The following is a 20043-nucleotide window of genomic DNA, read 5'->3' on the forward strand; positions in this document are numbered from 1 at the left end:
ATACATGGAGATGGGTAGAGACTCACAATGGTATCTTGATCCAGACCCCATTCTCCTGGCTATTGGATCTTGGAGGCTTTGGCTGTATGGAGGTTCCCCTATTAGATCCTTGCAGTGGGATCCAAGGGAATTGGACTGGATAGTTGCAGGGAACCGAGAGAAGAGCATCCCCTTCTTTCGTTACACAGGTTGAAATGCCAGGAGATTCCAACTCAGTTGTAGGGGCTGGAGGCCCTCTAGAGCTCCTCATTGGGATACTTTTCAGATTTCTACAGAGATGTAGAAAAAATTTTGGAGGAGACTTTGGAAATCCCTCAGGAATAGGAAAATCACGTTATTCATCTGGCTTACTATTCATGGAGGGATTGCAGTGAACCTGTGGAGATCCAGGTTCGGGGCTGACCCTACATGTCCTCGATGCCACTCAGCAGTTGAGTCAGTGCAGCACTGCCTTTGGGAGTGCACTCAGGCGAGGACGGTTTGAAGGGGTGTTCATAGGATACTTTGCACTTTTCATAGAGCACCCTTCTTCATGACTTGGGGATCAGTTGCTTGGTTGTCAGTCACTGGTCCATAGGCTTTCTTTGAGGGACATAACACGAACACAGCTTTCTTTGTTCCACGACATCTTATGGGAGATGATCCGGGATGTTCTGTTTACTCCATTCAAAGCTCCCCACGCTTCTGTAGACACATCTTGGGAGATTCTGGCTAGTATCACAGCATGGCATATTTGGAGAGCCAGATGTACAGAGGCTCTGGAGGACTTCCACGTTCACCCTTCTCAGACTATGGCCAGTATCTGGGCAGATAGTATACACACTTTGATGGCCATTTGGGCGAACATATAGGGAATCTCCAGGACTAGTACTGCTTGGAGGGTTGCCTTTTTCAGAGTTTGGAAAGATTGTCCTTTCTTCTCTGACACTCCTTCAGGGATGAGGTGGCATTTTCAGCCGCCACCCAGGATTTTTGTTTGCTCATTCTGAGCTGTTTTTTCTCATGCTTGACATGTTGTACTCCCGCACTTGAGCTTGCTCTGCGGTTTTTATTCATACTTAATGAAGTACTTTTCTTGAAAAAAAAAAGGAAAGAAAGAAGGCCATAGCAAACAAATGGATATACAAAGTGAAGTACAATCCAAATGGAAGCATTGAAAGATACAAAGCTAGACTAGTTGCAAAATGATTTCCACGGCAATATGGTCAAGACTATGATAAGACTTATGCTCCAGTAGCGAAGATGGATTCCATACGGTTCTTGATATCACTAGCGACACTTAGCAGATGGAATGTGTACCAGCTTGATGTCAAGAATGCATTTCTCAATAGTTACCTAGACGAGAAAGTCTACATGCAACAACCAGCAGGTTATGTTGAACCAAGAAAGGAGAATCAGGTTTGCCATCTCAAGAAAAGTCTCTGCAGCTTAAAGCAAGCACGCAGAAGTTGGTACAGCAAAATCGACAAATATTTTGCTGATCTGGAATACATGAAATCCAATGTAGATAAGACTCTCTACTACAAAGTTCAAGGGGAAGATATTACTCTTGCACTTTCATATGTAGATGATCTGATTGTGACCGGAAGCAAAGTAGCTTCATCAAGAAATTGAAACAAGACTTATCTACAGAGTATGACATGGAAGATCTTGGACTTATGCACTATTGTCTTGGAATTGAGTTCTGGAAAGATTCAGACAGCACCTTCATGAGTCCGCTGAAATATGTTGACAGTCTCCTGAAGAAGTTTCACTTGGGTACAGAGGGGTGTCTCCGTCAGATATTTGGGCTGCCAGGTTAGGGTGGGCATCTCTCCTTCACAACAGTTTGCTCTGGTGTTGGAGAGCATCAGAAGAAAGCTCCTTTTTTAGAGCTCAACCAAACTTGACTTGGCATCTAGAGTGGTGGTAGTTAACCAGGTTCTTCTAGCCACAGCTTGGTTTGTATGCTCTTGTTGGTGTCACTCCAAGGGATTGTATCACTCAGCTTAAGAGGCCCGTACAGAATTTTTTATGGAGTGGTCTAGATGGCACAACCGATGTTACAACCAGGGTGGCTTGGAAGACCTTGATTCTTCCTACAAGAGAAGGGGGTTTGAATATCATTGACCCGGATCTACAGTGTAGAGCTTTACTCTGCAAGGTTGTTGTGAGAGGACTTATGCCAGGACAAGAGCCTTGGAACGATTTTTTTATCAAATGCATACAGCCTCGCACACCCACTTCAGGAGATGATTGGATACACAGTACCACATGGGTTTTCACCACAGCCCAGCTCAGATCTCCCTCTTCCCCTCTTATGGTTGCTATACTGAAAGCATGGGCCAGCTTCAGGAGTACTCTTCGCAGGATCCCTCGTCCACCCGTGAAGAGATTGAAAGGCAACCTATCATGTGGAACGACAGTATTTTGGATGTGCATGGCAGACCACTTGGAGCTTCTAGTTACATGCAGTGGCCCAGATGGGAGAGGGGCCCTCCATCTACTGTGGGAGCATGGCCAGTACTTGGACGGATACGGTACACACTCTAATGGCCATATGGGCGACCATGCAGGGATCCTCTTGAGCAGCCTCCTCCAGGAGAGTTAATTTTCTCAAGAATTGAAGAGACTCTCCCTTCCTTGCTGAGACTTCTACAGGGTTGAGTTGGCATTTTCAGCCTCAGCCTTGGTTTCTTTCTACCTCATTTTGCTGAGGTGTTTTTATTACATGCTTAGCATGATGTATTTCTGCTCAGAGCTTGTTGCTCTAGCGAGTTTCTTTCTTACTTAATAGAAGTTTCTTTTTTGCCAAAAAAAAAAAAAAGATTGCAGCTGCCATGGAACAAAGTTTGAAACTTACAAAAGATTTAGAAAAGCCTACAGTCAATGACAAGTACTATAGGCAGCTCATCGGATCTCTTATATATCTGACTATCACATGGCCAGATATATGTTATGCAGTAAGTTCACTACCACAATTTATGACAAATCCAAAACAGTCTCACTGAAACGCAGCCAAAAGAGTCTTGAGATACATCAGAGGTACAAGACAATTTGGAATAGAATACAGAGGAAGTCATCCAAGGTATCATCCTGCTTCAACATGTATCCACTTGCTTGGTACTATTTCTTTTTGTTTTTCAATAGTATGCTTATTAAGAAATGAAATGTTTTCCTATTGTTCAGTTACGGACAATGGGGACTAGGTCTAGCATTTGAGGGTGGATCCCCTTGCTTGGGGTTATGGGCATTAGTGACCCACAAGAGTGATGGCCTCTCTTTGAGAGGGACATCTGGAAACCACACCCCACCTGAGTACCCAAACATGGGACCAATCAAATGCACAGATTGCATATTGACCTAGGAACCATTCAAGAGAATGTTCCCTGAGCTTTGGGTGTGGGCCTGGCAGCATGCCAAGAGTAATGGTGATACAAGATAAGACAACAAACAAATGAGCTCAGTATGTCTCAATTATGACCTTAGAGTACGTCAATAGATAGTCCAAGCTATTAGGAACCGTGGGTGCGATCAGAATTAAATTCTCACAACTTTGAAATTTTAGGGTTTTTGTGAGTGACACATGGCAGACTGCCACATGGAATCTGAGCTGGTAGGTCAGTCCACCTGTCCCACACATGTGGCAGCATGCATGGCAAGTGGCAGGGCATGCAGGCCAAGTGTCTGGCCCCAAATCTGGTAGATTTGGGGCAGGTTGTGGGCTGTCCTCTTTGGGACTGCAGCCCACCAAAAATCTGGAGCTAGTGTCCACCTTCCACTCTAAGCCTGGGGGGGGGGGCTGAGCCTATAAAAGAAGGCCTCTCCCCTTCATTCCCTACATGAAAATTCATCACTTTTCTTCTCTCTCCTTTTGGTTAATGCAGCAGAACCTCTCCAGCTCCTTGGGTGCAGCCAGCTTCTCCCCAGGCCATTCTCTCACCCCAGCAGCACTTTCTCTCTCTATAGCAGCACACTCTATGTCTACAGTTCCAGCCCCTCCTCTCCAGAAATCTGCCCCCTCTCAGCTCTTCTGGAACAGCTGCAGCATCCTCTCTCCTTCTCCTAGCCTGGAGCAGCCACAGCCCCTTTCTCTCTCCTGCTGCAGTCTTTCTCTCTCTACTGTTCCAGCCCATTCCTCTTGCAGAAATCTGCCTTTCTGTGCACCTCTGGAACAGCAGCAGCTCCTCTCTTACATCCCCTCCCTTGGGATCAGCATTGGCACTCTCTCTCTACAGCTATCACTCCATAAAGGCTTTCTCTCCCTAGCCTCCAGGCTGTTTTTCTAAGCTGTTCTCATTCCAGCCCCATTTCCACACTCTCCTCACCCAAGGTAGCTTCAGAGGCATCAAGGACTTCATCTACAAAAGGGTCAAGTCACGAAGGGAGCCTGTATTGTCAAGTTTATCTCATTTACAGCACTATTTCATATTGTTTCTACTATCTTTCTAGAAACTAGTGCTTGCCTCTAATGTTGGATGTAAGTGGTGATTGTTGCAGGCTTCTTCCTTGTGGATTGGGCAAGTCAAGAGTTGAAACCTGAGCTTGGAGTCCTCCTTTTTGTTGTCTACCTTGTACATATGCTCTTGAGTCTTGTATCTAGGTCCTAGGTTTTCACTGAGTTCATTAGTTTGGAAGGTGCATTGCACCTTGGTCTTGTATCTCCATTTTCAAGAATAAAGTGAGCCTGGATAAGGGGGGGGGGCCGTCTTGGCCCCCCAATCATATTGCAATTTCCAATGATGTCACTTTGTGTTTAAGCTGTATAAGCCTTAATTCTAGCTTAATTGCAAACTCTTAAGTTCAAGTATATGTGTTTGACAACTCGCAATCATTTCATTCAAACGCCTCTGCAAAATCCGTTGTCTGAATTGATAGAAAGCACCGAGTAGTTTACACAAGGTTGCATGGAGACTGTGATAGTGACTATGGCGGAGATCATGAGACCAAGAAATCCACACAAGGATATGCATTTTTCCTTTGGTCAAGGTGCTATATCATGGTTGTCAAACAAACAGCCAACTGTTTCTTTGTCTTTAACAGAAGCAAAATAGAGAGCACTCGCTATAGGTGCATGTGAGGCTATATGGCTCAGAAAGACTATTGTCAGAAACAGATTACTTTGATGAATCAAAGCCAACAACAATGTACTGTGATAATCAATCGGCTCAAGCATTGGCCAAGAATCGAATATATCATTACAGGACAAAGCACATTGATGTCAGAGAGCACTTCATCAGAGAAAGAGTGTTACTTGGTGGCATCACACTGCAGCATTGTGATAGCAAAGAGAATGTTGCAGACATCTTTACCAAACCACTCGGTAAGAAAGAAAGAAAGAAAGAAAGAAAGTTTATTAAAGTCTTTGGAAGACTCAGACTGTGAAAATCCTGTTACAACAAGCTGTGGTAGCGGAGCTACTAAACAAGCATCCATACCAATGCAAAATACAAAAATACAGAATGGCAGTACTAAGTCCTAAGTACAACATAGTCATGTCGATGGTCGACTATATATCAATCTCAGCATCATCATCATCATCGACAGCAGCAAGATATCAAGATGGATGAGGTAGTGGAGACATGAAGTCGGCAATAGAGTGCTGTCAGCCACTCAGAGGTGCGGTCCTGGCATGTCTCATGGTCGTAGCTCTGCGTCTGACCAGGGCTACTGTGACTCCCGTCGGTCGAGCTCGTGCATACCATCACCTCTGGTCTCCTCCTGCTGCAAGTGCCATAGAAGAGGATAGAGCTATCCATGGTAGCCTGCTACACCCCGAGGTATAATCTCCATATTCCCTAACTCGGTACAGATACGTGATGACCTGAAATGCAGCATCTAGCTGTAAAGGGGGTGACCCAAACTCAGCCTGAATGATCTGGTGAGGAACGGATAGCTTACCACGAATCATCCGTGATAACATGAGAACCTGTAGTCGCTCCACACAGACCCACTCTATATCCGACAAGTCTGGCCCACAACAAGGGCTGCCGTACATTTCCGTTGGGCAAACCAAGGAGTCAAAAAGCAATCCCTTGGTAGGTGGATCCTGAAAGTGCGAGCGAAAGCATTGCCTCTCTAGTCTAGCCAATGAAGCATACCCTCTGCTCAAGCGTGCCTGCACCGCGGGTCTCATAGTGAAGCTGGTTCCGGAGAAGATAACCCCAAGATAAGTGTATGATGAAACTATCTCAACACGTGACCCCTCAAATGTGAATTGCTCTTGACGCATGATGGCTCACAAAAGGACTGTAGTGCGTCTAGGTGTCTCTAGAGCCACTTTGTTGAGGAAGACAAGAGAGCCACGTCATCTGCGTAGAGCAATATCTGAATCAGCGTGCCCGCAAGAGAGCAACCTACACCTCCCTGTGTCTGCATCACTGTCTCAAGCTCGTCAATGTAGAGGCCAAACAAGGTAGGCAACAAAGGACACCCTTGCTTGACCCCGATGGTGTCATGATCTCGTATGTCCACCCGGATCCTGTCCGAACTCTACCTAAAACTCTCTCGTAAAGTACCATGACGACCCAAATGATCTCCTGGTCATAAACCAAGTCCTGTAGGTGCCGTATGACGTGGGCTCTCGGAACCGTGTCAAATGCCTTGCGGAAATCCACAAAGCAACAATAAACCCTCTGCTTCCGTGACCTTGCCTCCTTGATGATAGATCTAAGCGTGAGAATGTGGTCCATGGTTCCATGATCACGCCAGAATCTAGCCTGTCTTGCTGCTCTAAGTCCTCGACACTCTGTAAGTCTGCTAACCTCGGAGTCAAGTACCGATGCATAAATCTTGGACATGACATGTCCAATCATCATAATGGTCCTGTAGTTCTCCGAGCTCATGGGATCCCCTACCTTATGGATGGGTAAGATAGTGTTAATGGTCCAAGTGTCTGCGAACCCCAAACAAACAGCTTCATCAAAAAGCTTTGCTAATATCAGGGCTAGGAGGTCAATCCCATGTGCAATGAACTCAGTGCATAAGCGCTTATGATCCTTCACTCCAACTCTAAATAAGGAGGGGATGTCCCCAAGTGTGATCTGTGTGTCGACCCTCTATTTGAGCTGTAGGGTCATAGGCTCCAGGTCACAATCATGTCGAGGCCTCGTCTCGTGCAGGTCCATGTGACCTAGCTGAAAGAACTCCGTGATAGAGCTCTGAGAGGGATCAGCCGAGGAAAAAGTCTGCTCATGTCTCCGTGCTTGGAGTATCCTCTCGCGGTGTCTAAGTGCCTAATGAATGAAACCTGCCAAACACCGCTGGTCTGGGTAGGAGAGGAAACGAGCCAAAATCCCATAACTATCCCTGAAGAGACAGTGGAAACGCCCTCGGATCTCATAGTACATAGGACACCTGAAGATGAAATGCTCCTCTGTCTGAACCTTCTGCATGTCACACAGTATGCATATGCGCCTCTCCCTAGGTAGTCGCTCTGCTCTGCCGCTCTCGATGTGAAGTCTCTATGAAGAGACCCGGAACTGCCCAAGAGAGATCCTCAGCGAGTGGGGTAGGTGAATCTACGTGTTATCCTGGTGGGTCAATGAAACCCTCTGCTGTGATATGTAAGAAGTGATCTCTATAAAAGCTAAGCTTCACTGGGAGTTCACTCAGTCCCAAATGTGTGTAGCTGTAGTAGATCCTCACAGATAACGTAGTTGACCTCGTGTCATAGGAGGCAAGAAAACGGAGCATCCATGCTGTACTGGAAGGGAGGTAGTCTATTTATGTGGAGCCCCCAGTCGCTCAAACCTTATGAAGTTTCATTACGGCATCCTTTACCTCTCCTCTAGTGAAGAGGGTGCAAGATGTGGGGCGAGGCATGTGTGAGAGATTAGGGACTGGCTGATTTGGGATGTCATAAAGTGTGCGTGTATAATCAAACCAAATCTGAGTGTGAGTGCTAGTTTCTTCCTCGGTACCAGTCTACAGTATTCGCATGGCGTATCTGGTGCGCTCGGAAGACTGTTTTTGGTTTCGAATCTGAGTTGACGGCGTAAAGCCTTACACTCATCATCGTACTAACAATTACAGGGTACGGTTCCGGGTGGAGGGGTGGTGTGGGGGAAAGCGTGAATGGCAACCTTGTGTAGTGAGCGGGTGACAAGGGCAGCACGATCCTCTAAAAGGGGTATGAAGTCAATATAAGCGAGAAGTATGTACAGACGGCCAGAGTAAGAAGGTGAGTGATCCCGATCAAAGCATATATTGTGGTAGGTGGAGTAAGAACTGAGTGGGGTGAAAGGTGCTATGCGAAGGGGGGTGAAGATGCTAACGTAAACGTATGTATGATCGGCCCCTGGGGGGAGAGGTGCTACAGTGAAGTCAGTAATGCGAGATGTGAAGACAGGGGATCCCATGATGTAATCAACAACACTGGAGCCCCCCCCATGTGGAAAGCATGTGAACCCACCTCAAGCGGGTCATCTGTTAAGACCATTATAGATAATGAGATCATGTATCCTGCCGAGGTCTAATAGGGCCTGTCCATAAGATGAGAATGGACCTCGCTTGTCAGCCGAAACCCATAGCATACTTGCCTCCTCAGGTCAAATCTGACAGTAGAGTGGAATCATCTCTGAAGTCAAGAAGTGGTACCTGACGGGCCCTTGTACTCGCGTTGAAGTCCCCCACTAGGAGGACTTCTCTGCAGCTAGAGAAGTCAACGATGGACTGATAAAGAGCAGCAAATGGGGATGTCTCATAATCACCTCGGATATCTCTGGCAAAGTGGGAGGTCTCAGGGGGGAAGTAGCAAACTGCGACAAACAGATCCCTGCTGTCCATGTGTCGAATCCGGATCCAAAGAAATCTGGAATGTATATCTCTCTGCTCTACTGAAAGAGCTTTTCGAGAAACAGCGACAAGCTCTTAGTTTGACTCAGAGGCATTTCCATTAAAGGGGTGTGATGGAATGTAATGCTCAGCCCTTCTTCGATTTCCCAGAATCATCATCTTGAGGGAAGGCCTACTTCATGATGTTGATCTTGAGGGAAGGTGTTGAGAGATTAGATCAACATCATGTGATTACATGTGCATAGCACTAACACATATAGAGTGCTATAAAGGAAAGGGTTAGATGCCTTAACCCTAACCCTAAATGGGTTTGTATATATTCTACATTTTTAACTAGATCTAGTGTACAATTAGTCATTTGTGGTGTGCTCTCTAGCTGTGCCCCTCTCTCCTCATCTCCACTTTTCTCCTCTCCCCTCTTCATATTTTGTCATGAGAACCATTTGATCTAGGATGAAGGGGAACTCTAGATGTGTATCAATTACCAGGAGGCTCTTTCTCAAGGAATGGAGAGCAGTCCTTTCTTTTTTGTATCTCCTTATGGCCATGCTTCATGCTCATGGTTGGTCATTTCATAGTTAATAAGAGTTTTTCTCATTGGGGGGGGGGGAAATGTAGGGTTAGCCCTCTATCACTATATTTACATACGTTTCTTTGTCAGTCTATTCATCATACACTAGAGCTAGTTGTACAAATTCTCTCTTATATAATTTAAAATTTTGCCTTTTTAGTTTGCATTCTTGATGTTAAAAAGGCGCATTACAAAATTGTACATTTTTCTTTTTGAAACTACTTGATGTCGCACACATGTATGCACAAGACAGGATCTCACTTGCTTTAATGCTTCTGATGCAACTGTTGCAGACATTCTTGAAGCAAAAGTTGTTTTCTCTGCAATAGGTAGCATGTTTTCAGATATTTTTTGTTCCTTGCGCTTCTTTTCTAGCCCTCGTATTCTAAATATTTCCTCATCATCAGGCATGACAAAGGGTTTTTTGGACCATTCCCTGCAGCAAGTTCATGAATACAAATGAGAAATAAAGTGATTGGAATGTTTACACTAAAGCTAAGATGCAAAAAATACACAAAACTTATTAGTTCCCATATCATGATCATGTACTAACTTTAATATTAAAGGCATGATGAAACCCTTTTATATGAGGCATCATGGGATGGTTGAAAGGTACCAGAAAGTTATGCATGCAAGCATGTAAGAGGTCCTATTCTATAAGAGCATATAATTTTTATTTTTATAAAAAAGCATGTGCCGTTTTGCAAGAGAAACTAAAAGCAAAACCATTCTTATTTGAAGCATGAGGTAAACATTTCTTTTCAAGGGGAGATTTTGGAAAAAGAATGAAGCAATGTGAAAGAAAGGAAGCATATATATGTATCTATATGTAAATGTGTGTGCATGTGTGAGGTGGGGGTTAAAGTGTATGTTAACAAATAAAGAGTTTGGAAGTAAAGGGAGGAAGGAGGAGGAGACCACACCTATTAGGAAGATAATTCCCTTGGAGACCTTCCTTAGGCCCAATTGGACGTGTTTTATTAGTGCTTCTAGTTTTAAGTAGTAGTTGTTCCACTCTGGGACAGCTATGAATGTACATTCTTCTTAATGAAAAGTTTCTTTTACAAAGAAAAAGGTGAGGTGGGTGCAACTCTTTTGGAGTATTACCAGAGGCCAAAGGGCACTAGTGCAGCTACTCTGGTGCAACCATGCATGTTCGTGCTACTACGGTGCAGCCATGCTTCTTTGTGCTACTGTGGCACAACTATGCAGTGCACCATGCGTCTTTGTGCCACAATGGTGCGGTAATACACCTTCCAGCCCAAGTCCTTCCACACCGACTCCCCTTTGTCCCATTTTCCAGCCGTACAATTGTACAATGCTTGTTTAGGCTGTAAAGATGTCCTATACAACCTCGCCCTCTTCAGTAGCCCCCCCCCCCCAAGCTTGCTCTTTCCCTCCCTCTCATCCTTTAGCCCTTTCGCAAAACTAGCCAACGGGGGATCACCAAAGACCCGATGATTATGATCTTTCCATAGGGTCCATGTGCCCAATCACGAACCCAATAAAAGACAAGATCGTATCCCTGCCTTACAGGATGAAAAGAAAACAACCATAATTGCTTGCCAAAGCAAGCATTGGGAAAATGACCCTAAATTTGTCACTCTAATGGAAGCAAGAAATCATGAAAATCAGGGCATTGCCATAATAGATGAGGCATAGACTCATGAGAGGGCAAACATCGTTGTCGACAAGTGGCGGGAGCAATATGATGCTAGACCATGCAAAGCACCTATAGCTACTAGATGATCCATATATAGAAGCATAGGATGAGAAGCTATGGCATAGAACAAAGCAATGAAAGGACAACCCTACCATAGCAAACGTAAAGGAGTCCATTGATTTGTAATATCACCTGCCAATATGCCAGCAACTTTACCGTCTTGCTATAAACACCAAATGACATGCTGCATTTTTTCCCCAAAACCTAGAGATTTCTTAGTCTATGAGATGAAATCTCATTGTACTATATCAAAGGCCTTAGCAATATCCACCTGTAATATTGCTCAGTATACTTGGCATATTCAATCCCCAAGTAGGTGTTGGCAATATTGTCTGTAATATGTCTACACGGGGAATAGAACCATACTGAGTAGTGCGCAACCCTTTATGCAAAAAGCACTTAATGTGAGCCACTGGCATCTTAGCAGCTATCTCATAGATGACAGGCATGAGGGGTCCCCAATCTACAAAAGACTCACACAAATCTTTTTTGGGGAATAGCTTAACCAATCCTTTCTTCCAGATAGCTAGCATCTATTGAGTTTCATCGAATAACCAAGTGCCCATCGCGAAGATCAGCTGCTGCTGCTCCCCCCTCCTGCTGCCCTCCTCGCTGCTCCCTCCCTCCCCTCCTTGCTGCTTCCTCCCTCCCCCCTACCCTCGACTCCCCTCCTTCTCTTCCACTGCTGCAGCCCCCCCTGCGCGCTGCCTCCCCCCCCTTGCGCACTGCCTCCCCCTTGCGCGCTACCTCCTCCCCTCTGCGCACTGCCTCCCCCTGCGCGCTGCCTCCTCCCTCCCCTCCCCCTTGCCTGCTGCTCCCCCCTGCACTGCTGCAGCACCCCCCCCGCTGCCTCCCCCTTGCGCGCTACCTCCTCCCCTCTGCGTGCTGCCTCCCCCCTATGCGCTGTGTCCTCTCTCCCCTCCCCCTTGCCTGCTGCTCCCCCCTGCGCTGCTGCCAGACCCCCCTGCGCTGCTTCAGCCCCCCCTCGCTGCTGCCAGCCCGTCCCCCTCCCTCTCCTCCACTCCTCCTCTCCTCTTTCCTCCCCTCCTCTTCCTTCTTCCCCTCCCTTTGCTGCCCCCTCTTCTTCCTCCCCTCTACTTGCTGACTCCTCCTCTCCTTGCTCATTCCTCTCTCTCTCTCCTTCCTTTCACCCTCTCCCCTCATCTGGAGTACCCCTATTTAGGGGTCTCCTGGGCTTCAGGAAAGCAGACGGAGTTCTTTTTTTTTGGTTTTGAATCGGCCTTTCCCACCTCGATTGATGAATGGGTTCCCATTCAGTCAATCCGTTACCGCCCACACCGGCCGCGAGAACCGTCACTTTCTCAAAAGACGAGCTGCAGCAGCTACAAAAGGATTTTTTTTTTTTTTTTCCATGAAAAAGACTTCTATTAAGTAAGAACAAAAACCCGCGAGAGCAAGCTCAAAGCGGAATACATCATGAAATCATGAGGATAATAAAAAACCCCCTCAGAGTGAGGTGGAAAGAAACCAAGGCTGAGGCTGAAAGTGCCATCTCAACCCTGTAGTAGATTCAGAGAAGAAAGGAGAATCCTTCCATTCCCTGAAGAAAGAAGCCCTCCTAGCTGAGGCTGCACGGGAGTCCCCCTGCATGCCCGTCCATACGGCCATCAGAGTGTGTACGATGTCTGTCCAGATACTAGCCAATGTGTGCGAGGGATGAACCTGAGTACCCTCCATAGCCTCTGTGCATCTGGATCTCCAGATATGCCAGGCTGCTATGCTCGCTATAATCTCCCAAGAAGTATCCACAGAGGCATGTACAGCTGTAAAAGGACGGTGTGTAACCACATCCAACGAGCAGAGCTCAACCCGATGATGTCGAACTGAAATGGCCCGGGAGGAGTCAAGTCCCTCATAGAAAACCTGAGGTCCTGTAAGAGAAAGCCAAGCCACCGAGCCCCAAGTCATAAAGAGTGGGGAATGGGCAAAGTGACTGAAGATCCTGGCTATCCCCATCCAAATCAATCTCGCCTGTCTGCAATCCCATAAGCAATGCTGAATAGACTCCGAAGCAGAAAGGCAACGAGGGCAAGTAGGGTCGGCTCCGAATCTGGACCTCCAAAGGTTCACTGCAATCCCTCCATGAATAGAAAGCCAAAAGAAGATAGTGATCTTTCTATTCCTGTGGGATTTCCAGAGCCTCCTCCAGAAGTACCTCTGCTGATCCGCAGTACAAAAGGATTTGGACCATGAGTGTTCCACTACTCTCTTCGCACGCATCCATGGCTCCCACCCCTCCAGGTCACAAGCTAGAGATTGGATGCTTGCGGCACTTCCCCAGGAGCTTGCCCCCCACCTTAAGGATGTTCGTTTGTTGGGACGAGGTTTCTTTCAAGTGTGCCTAGATTCACCGGACGTCACGAGAGACCTGCTACAGGCCGGTTTTCTTTTTCTAGGCTTCAGGAGGATTTGTTTGTTACCCTTTCAACTAGGCTTTGACCCAGTTGAAGAGGACAAGCAGGGAGTTTCTGTATTCATCAGATTCCCTAGTTTATCACCCGCTACTTTCAGTTAGTGGCGAGAGGTTTGGTGTGGTAGCAGAGATGCCCCCTCTTCCTGGCGAACCCTCTTCGGCTGCTGAGGCAGACAGGATGGAAGGGGTACCTAGGGTTAGGGTCATTGTCCAGGACCCCAATATTTCAGATGACCACATCATGCTACAGCGACCCGATGGGTCCTTCTTCCGCCAGAGATTTGAGGTTGCAGGTCGGCAGGACCAGTGCAGGATTTGCAGATCCTCGGGGCACTTCGCCAGAGATTGCCCAAAGAAGAAAAAGAGGCCTAGAAAGCAACCAGCTCGTACTAGCTTACGACAGAGAGCTGGAGCAGGACCTACCGCTCCACAGGCACCGCCTCAGACACGGGCTCCCCCTCCTCCTAGGGCTACCCGAGTCCCTCCTGCACCTCGCACCATCTCTGGCCCACGGTGGGTTCTGTCGCGGTTAGGCCCTCTACTTCAGATCACACATCCACCGCTTCGGAGGCTACCCCCTTGGAGCCTCGGGAGGAGACTAGTGTTCAGGAGCCTTGTTCGACCCCATCCCTAAATCACGTTGTACCTTCCCTAGCAGCCCAGGTTGTTGGCACCTCGTCCGCAGCACTTCTTGATCAAGATCCAGTACAGGTGCCTCCTTCTTTGGATAGAGGGAAGGGGGTCTTACATTCTATCCCTGCTTCGGTAGGAATCCTTCGTACACCCTCCCCAGGACTGGCTCAGCGGAACTCCTTTTCCGCTTTGGAGGACCTCTCTGAACTCCCAGATGATGATTTTGTACCTTCTACTTTCGGAGAGCCAATTATCGGCATCCCTTGTCAGAGATCCTTCTCTCTTTCACCTGTGGACTTTCCTCCCCTTGGACCTCGTGTGTATGGCAGGAGGTCAGCTCCGACAAAGGGTTCTGTTTCCGCAACCAGGTCGGGTAAGGTATTCCAACCCGCTTCCTCCCGCCGATGAGGATAGCCAGTTGGAATGTACAGGGATTGGGCGGCATCCCTCATTGCCGTCGCAGACAGCTGATCAGGAATCAGCTCCATCCATGTGTTTCAGGTGGTTCCCTAGACATTCTTTTTCTTCAGGAACACAATTTGGATGTCAGAGATTGCACCAAGTCAGGTAAGCTGCTTTCAGGCCGGACTTCTTGGCTTCCTGCCTTGGGAACCAGAGGAGGTACATGCATATCAGTTTCAGATTCTATTCTCCCTCTAATCATTGGACATGGCACCATAACCCCCTTTAGAGCCCAGTGGGTTTTACTTCTGATTGACGGACGTAAGGTTGGTTTCCTCAACCTCTATGCTCCGAACAACAGAAGGGACCGTGTTCTGTTCTGGAAAGAGTTGCTCTTGTGGGCTGACATTGCAGATTCATGGATTATTGGAGGTGACTTCAACATGGTTGAGGCACCTTCTGATAAGCAAGGGGGCAGAGAAGGTGGTATTCATTCCCTGGAGAGAGCAGCTTGGGATGCCTTCTTATTCAGGTTCAATGGCAGAGATGTTTGGTCAGATGATGCATTTCATATTCAGTCTCAGTCGCTTTTGTTTTCATGGTCGAACCATAGGATGCATATGCCTATCCATGCTCGGATTTGACAGATTCTATGTGGATGACTGGGCTCTTGATAGAGGGGGGACAGTTTGCATTGCACCTAGTGTTTCCACTTCCGACCATTTTCCAATAATTCTGTCCATCTCAGAGGCCCATCTCAGAGGACAGTCTCACAGTATCAGGATCCCCGATGCCTTATACACGGATGAGACTCTCATAGAGGCAGTCTTGGAGATCCGGGTTTCTCACATGCAGGGGGGGTGGCTGGTCCTTCACATGTGGCCACAACACTTGCTAGTATCAACGACTTTTATCACTCCGTTGCTAGTGCTCGGCGAGGTGAGGTACTCAGGCGGGAGGTTGGTATCCACCGGCAGTTGGCAGCCTTGCAGAGGGAGGAGCAGAGACGACCATCAGATGCTTGGATACATGAGCGCCTTGCTGTAGCAAGGGCTCACTTGCAGACATTGCTTGATCACAGAGCAGAGCATGCCTTCCATGCACGAGAGCCATTTCGGATACAGATGGGAGGGAGAGTCAATAAACACTTTTTCTCTACACATGGCCCAGACATAGTAGAGAGAGTGTCAGGCAGCTTATTGACTTAGATGGCGTTTTGCAGTCTCATCCGAATACCGTCTTGCATTTAGCGACAGCTTTCTATGCCTCCCTCCTTTCCGCAGATCCTAACACACAGGCCAAAGATGTGGCTAGAGTGGAAGTTTGGCAGAGTTTACCTGTGTTGGTCTCACCAGAGATGATATGCTTACTTGATGCACGCTTTACCAACACAGAATTCAAGTCTGCGCTCTCCGCCCTTCATAAGGGGAAATGCCCTGGTTTCGATGGTATTACTCCTTCTTTCTTTATAGCCTTTTGGGATATGATAGGTGATCCTATTACTTCAGCCCTGCAGGGCATTTCGGACTCGGGTGAGATGCCCAACTCACTGACCGAGGGACTCATATACCTTATCCCGAAAGGTGGCAATAGGAATTTTGTATCCCATTGGAGACCCATCACTTTGTTGGGCACTTTTTACAAAATCCTTGCCAAGGCGATCAGCATCCGATTGCAGCCCCTTCTTCCAGACCTCATCCATGATACTCAAACAGGCTTTGTGCATGGCAGGAGCATATTTGACAATATCTTTTCCTTTTGGGAAGCCACTGAGTGGGCTATGCAGAGCGGGCAGAGGCTGGCAGTTCTATACTCTTGGACTTTGAGAAAGCCTATGACAGAGTAGATTGGGGCTTTCTTGAGGGCACTCTTCTACGTTTTGGTTTTTCAGATGTATGGATTAGAGGGGTGGCCTCCCTTTATAGATCAGCTCATAGCCATGTTTTGATTGGAGGGGTAAGGGGTGGCAGATTTCAAATTTCCAGATCAGTTCGTCAGGGATGCCCTTTAGCCCCCTTCCTCTTTCTTTTTGTGGCAGAAGCTATGAGTATCTTCCTTAGATCTCAGGCTTAGCTTTTTGGGTTGAGATTGCCCTTGAGACAGGAGCAGGAGCTTCTTGACTGTGAGTTGGCTGATGACACTGCTATATTTATTGAGGCCTCTTCGCAGTCACTTGATTCTTTCCAGACAGCCTTGAATATTTTTTGCTCAGCTGCAGGGACACACATTAACTGGCATAAATCCTTCAGCTTTCGGATCAGTGATGAGGAAACTCCACACTAGGGAGTTGACCTTGGCTTTTCCTGGATTCAGAGGGGTGTTCCTGTCACATATCTGGGATGCAAGGTAGGGTTGGGCATCTCTCCAGCACAGCTGTTTGCCCCAGTACTAGAAAGTATAAGGAAAAAGCTACTTTTTTGGAGCTCAGCCCAACTCGACCTTGCCTCTAGAGTTGTGGTAGTGAACTAGGTTCTTTTGGCCACCGCCTGGTTTGTGTGTTCTTGATGGTGCCGGCGGTCTAGGGATTGCATCACTCAGCTCATTAGACCAGTCATGAATTTTTTATGGAGTGGACTTGATAGCACAGCAGATGTTGCAGCGAGGGTGGCCTGGGAGAACATTATTCTCCCTACATCTGAAGGGGGCCTTAACAGCATGGCCCGGATCTGCAGTGCAGGGCATTACTTTGTAAGGTGGTGGTGAGGGGACTCATGCTTGGGCAGGAACCTTGGAAGGATTTCTTTTTTGGACGCATTCAGGCTTGCACACCAACCTTGGGAGATGATTGGGTGGACAACCCAAGATGGATTTTTACTTCAGCCCCTCTCAGATCTCCTGCCTCTCCTCTCATGTCTGCCATCTTGAAAGCTTGGGGGAGCTTCAGGAACACTCTTTGAAGGGTTCCGCCCTCTACCCTACAAGAGATTGTGTTACACTCTAGCCGAGGTAGCATGACCTCGGAAGAATCAGTCGACATTTCCCTTAAAGGATCTATATTTGTAATATATTTATTTGCGCTTCATGTAAATGATCGGGAGGGAATTAATGTCAAGGTCCTAGGTGAGGGTTGATAGCACCAGACTAGGTGGACCTAAGGCTAAGGGTCTAATGCAATAAATGTGCCTAGGGACAAAGGAAACTAAAGCATCCCAAGAGAGGGGTGAAATGTGGCATTAGTAAGGCCCTATAATGATGACATGTGGCATCTAGATCCATCTAGGGAATTGGGGCTTGTTGGAGTTAGTGAGAGAAGAGAATGTACTGTTAACGTATGTTTTTAGATAGAGATTTCTCAGTTAGCTCTCACGCTTCAGCAAGAAAGGCTGGGTGGAACAAATTCGGTGCTTCTCCCGTGATCTGCCTGTAGTTAGTAGTTAGTGTGTAACATTTGGTATCAGAGCACATGGAAGAGATCAAGGGATGGACGAAAGACCAGAACTTCAGGCTGGACGAACGGGATTAAGGAGAAGAGAGCGTGGGATGCGTGAAGTGCATCGTGAGCGTCATCTCTTGCAGCGTGATGTCACCACAATGTAAATATCCGAAGTCAAAGTACAGTTGAACATTTATTTCATCATAATTAAAGAGTTTTATATGTGTTAATTATGGTCAAAGAGTTCTTTTAATGGTCAAAGATACTTGACTCTAGTCAAGTAAACCTGACTTTGGTCGGGGAGACTTGGTTTATTACCAAGAGGGTTAACTGCGGTTAACCAGAGAACCACAGAGCTGACTACAGTCAGAGAGTGTTGACTTCGGTCAACAAGACTTGGCATGCGCCAAGAGGGTTAACACCGGTTAACCAAGATGTGCCAACTTCGGTTGGAGAGACTTGGCTATAATTAAGGCGCCTCGAGCCTCGGTCAAAGCTCCTTAATTATAATCAAGAGTGTTGACTCCGGTCAACCAGAGAATAAATATATTTTTTTATATTTGTTTAGGTGTGCACATGTATTCAGTGGGGATGCCCATCGTGACTAGAATTAGCCCACAGTATGTTATTTGCATGCAAAGCGCTAACATTGCAGGTACTAGGAAGAGTTATTTTTTTTCCTAAGCGCTACAGGAGCCTAACAAGCATCTAGGAGGCGGTTCGTGTGACCAAGTGCTTTGAAGACTCCAGAGTGGCCCTTAGTGGCATGTAATAGGACTTAGTCTAGATTTTAGACAAGTGGCATGTTTACAATTTGAAATGAGCTTGAAGCTCTTGTAATGAATAATTCACGTTTTGGATTTTGGGGGATGTATCAGACAGCTCTACGCTGAACTCTTGTAACAGATTCTCTTCAAGAAATAAAATACCTTCGGGGGGGTCCAGCCCGTCGACATGTTGTCCTGGGCCCTAGCAGTGTGTAGAGAGCGAGAGAGCTTTACTAAGTATTTCTGCAGTAAATTAAAAAGCGTAAGGATCTGTAAAGAAAGAGAGAGCCTTTCGATTGCACGTGATCTGAAGCGGTCGGGTACAAGGAGTGCGTGACGATTCGGCTGCTCGTGACCTCCATGCGACGGGCTGATTTGACGGATCACAGAGATAGAACGGTTCGTGAGATTTGGTCAGCGTTGACTTGCGACGTGATACGTGAACAGCCCACGAAACGTGATCGACGAATTTGGAGGGGCTGTTGCCCGTGACGACGAACAGCAGGGCCTGGGGACAGCCTGGTGGCTGAGTTCGTATTGCGGGAGATCTTCGATGAGCATAACTTGGTAGCGGACAACAGGCTTGGAGCGCAGGTGTGACGCAGAACAGCGTGGTGGTTGTACGTATCATTTGCAAGGTCATCGCTTGTAGTTTGTGAATTGTGACGAAGGACTTTGACGGAACATTAGCTCACACGTAGCGATGGGCGATGCACGGACAGCGTGTTCATCTACGATCGATTTGTGATAAAGTCTGTTTCATTTGCTCCTGGGGCGTATCATTTTCGATTAGAGAGAGCAAGCTTCGGGGACTCGAATTGCGTGGAGTTCCAGGGGGCATCAATTTTTCCTTTATTATAGAATTTCAGTTTTTAGTGTGCAGCTTATTATTTCTGTACAGCAGAGTATGCAGTTTACTATGCCTGTGTATGTACCTGTGTGTTTCAGTCAGAGTTAGTTTGCAGGAATTTCCCTAGTATAGGGAAAAGCACTATTTGGGTTATGCATGTGTCAAATGCCTAGTCAGTGTGCATGTGGGATTGCAGGTATTCCCTAGTATAGGGAATTGTGTCAGAGCGTCAGTACACTGAATTGTGTCAGTTTGTAAATGCAGTGTTCTAGCGGTGTTTTAAAACAAAACAAAACAAAACAAAACACCCATTGAACTGAATGGAAGCAGAAGAAAGGGCTTCCAGGAGGGACCCTGGTGAGTCAGGAGTCCGGCCGACCCAACAGGTGTCGCACCCAGGAGCTCACACCTTATCTGGCAGGATTGCATTACTTGAGGATGCCTTGCAGCAGTTATTAGCGCAACAGTTACAGGCAAATGCAGGGCAGTCTGAACTTAGAAGAGAAATACATAGT

General features: G+C 47.0%; 1 protein-coding gene across 4 annotated transcripts in view; it reads right to left on the reverse strand.

The window, feature by feature from the left end:
• LOC147887637 (cilia- and flagella-associated protein 100-like) overlaps window positions 1–20043 on the reverse strand; it is a 251901-nt gene that overhangs the window by 203089 nt on the left and 28769 nt on the right. For all 4 annotated transcript variants that reach the window (XM_087393883.1, XM_087393882.1, XM_087393881.1 and 1 more), the window contains exon 4: window positions 9608–9782. In XM_087393883.1, coding sequence (XP_087250009.1) covers window positions 9608–9782 — 175 coding nt within the window. The remainder of the gene's footprint in view (window positions 1–9607; window positions 9783–20043) is intronic.

Source organism: Dipteris shenzhenensis, chromosome 22 (assembly GCF_047967505.1).
Source record: "Dipteris shenzhenensis isolate YYH24624 ecotype China chromosome 22, Dip_SZ_1.0, whole genome shotgun sequence".
In the NCBI taxonomy this organism is placed as follows: domain Eukaryota; kingdom Viridiplantae; phylum Streptophyta; class Polypodiopsida; order Gleicheniales; family Dipteridaceae; genus Dipteris; species Dipteris shenzhenensis.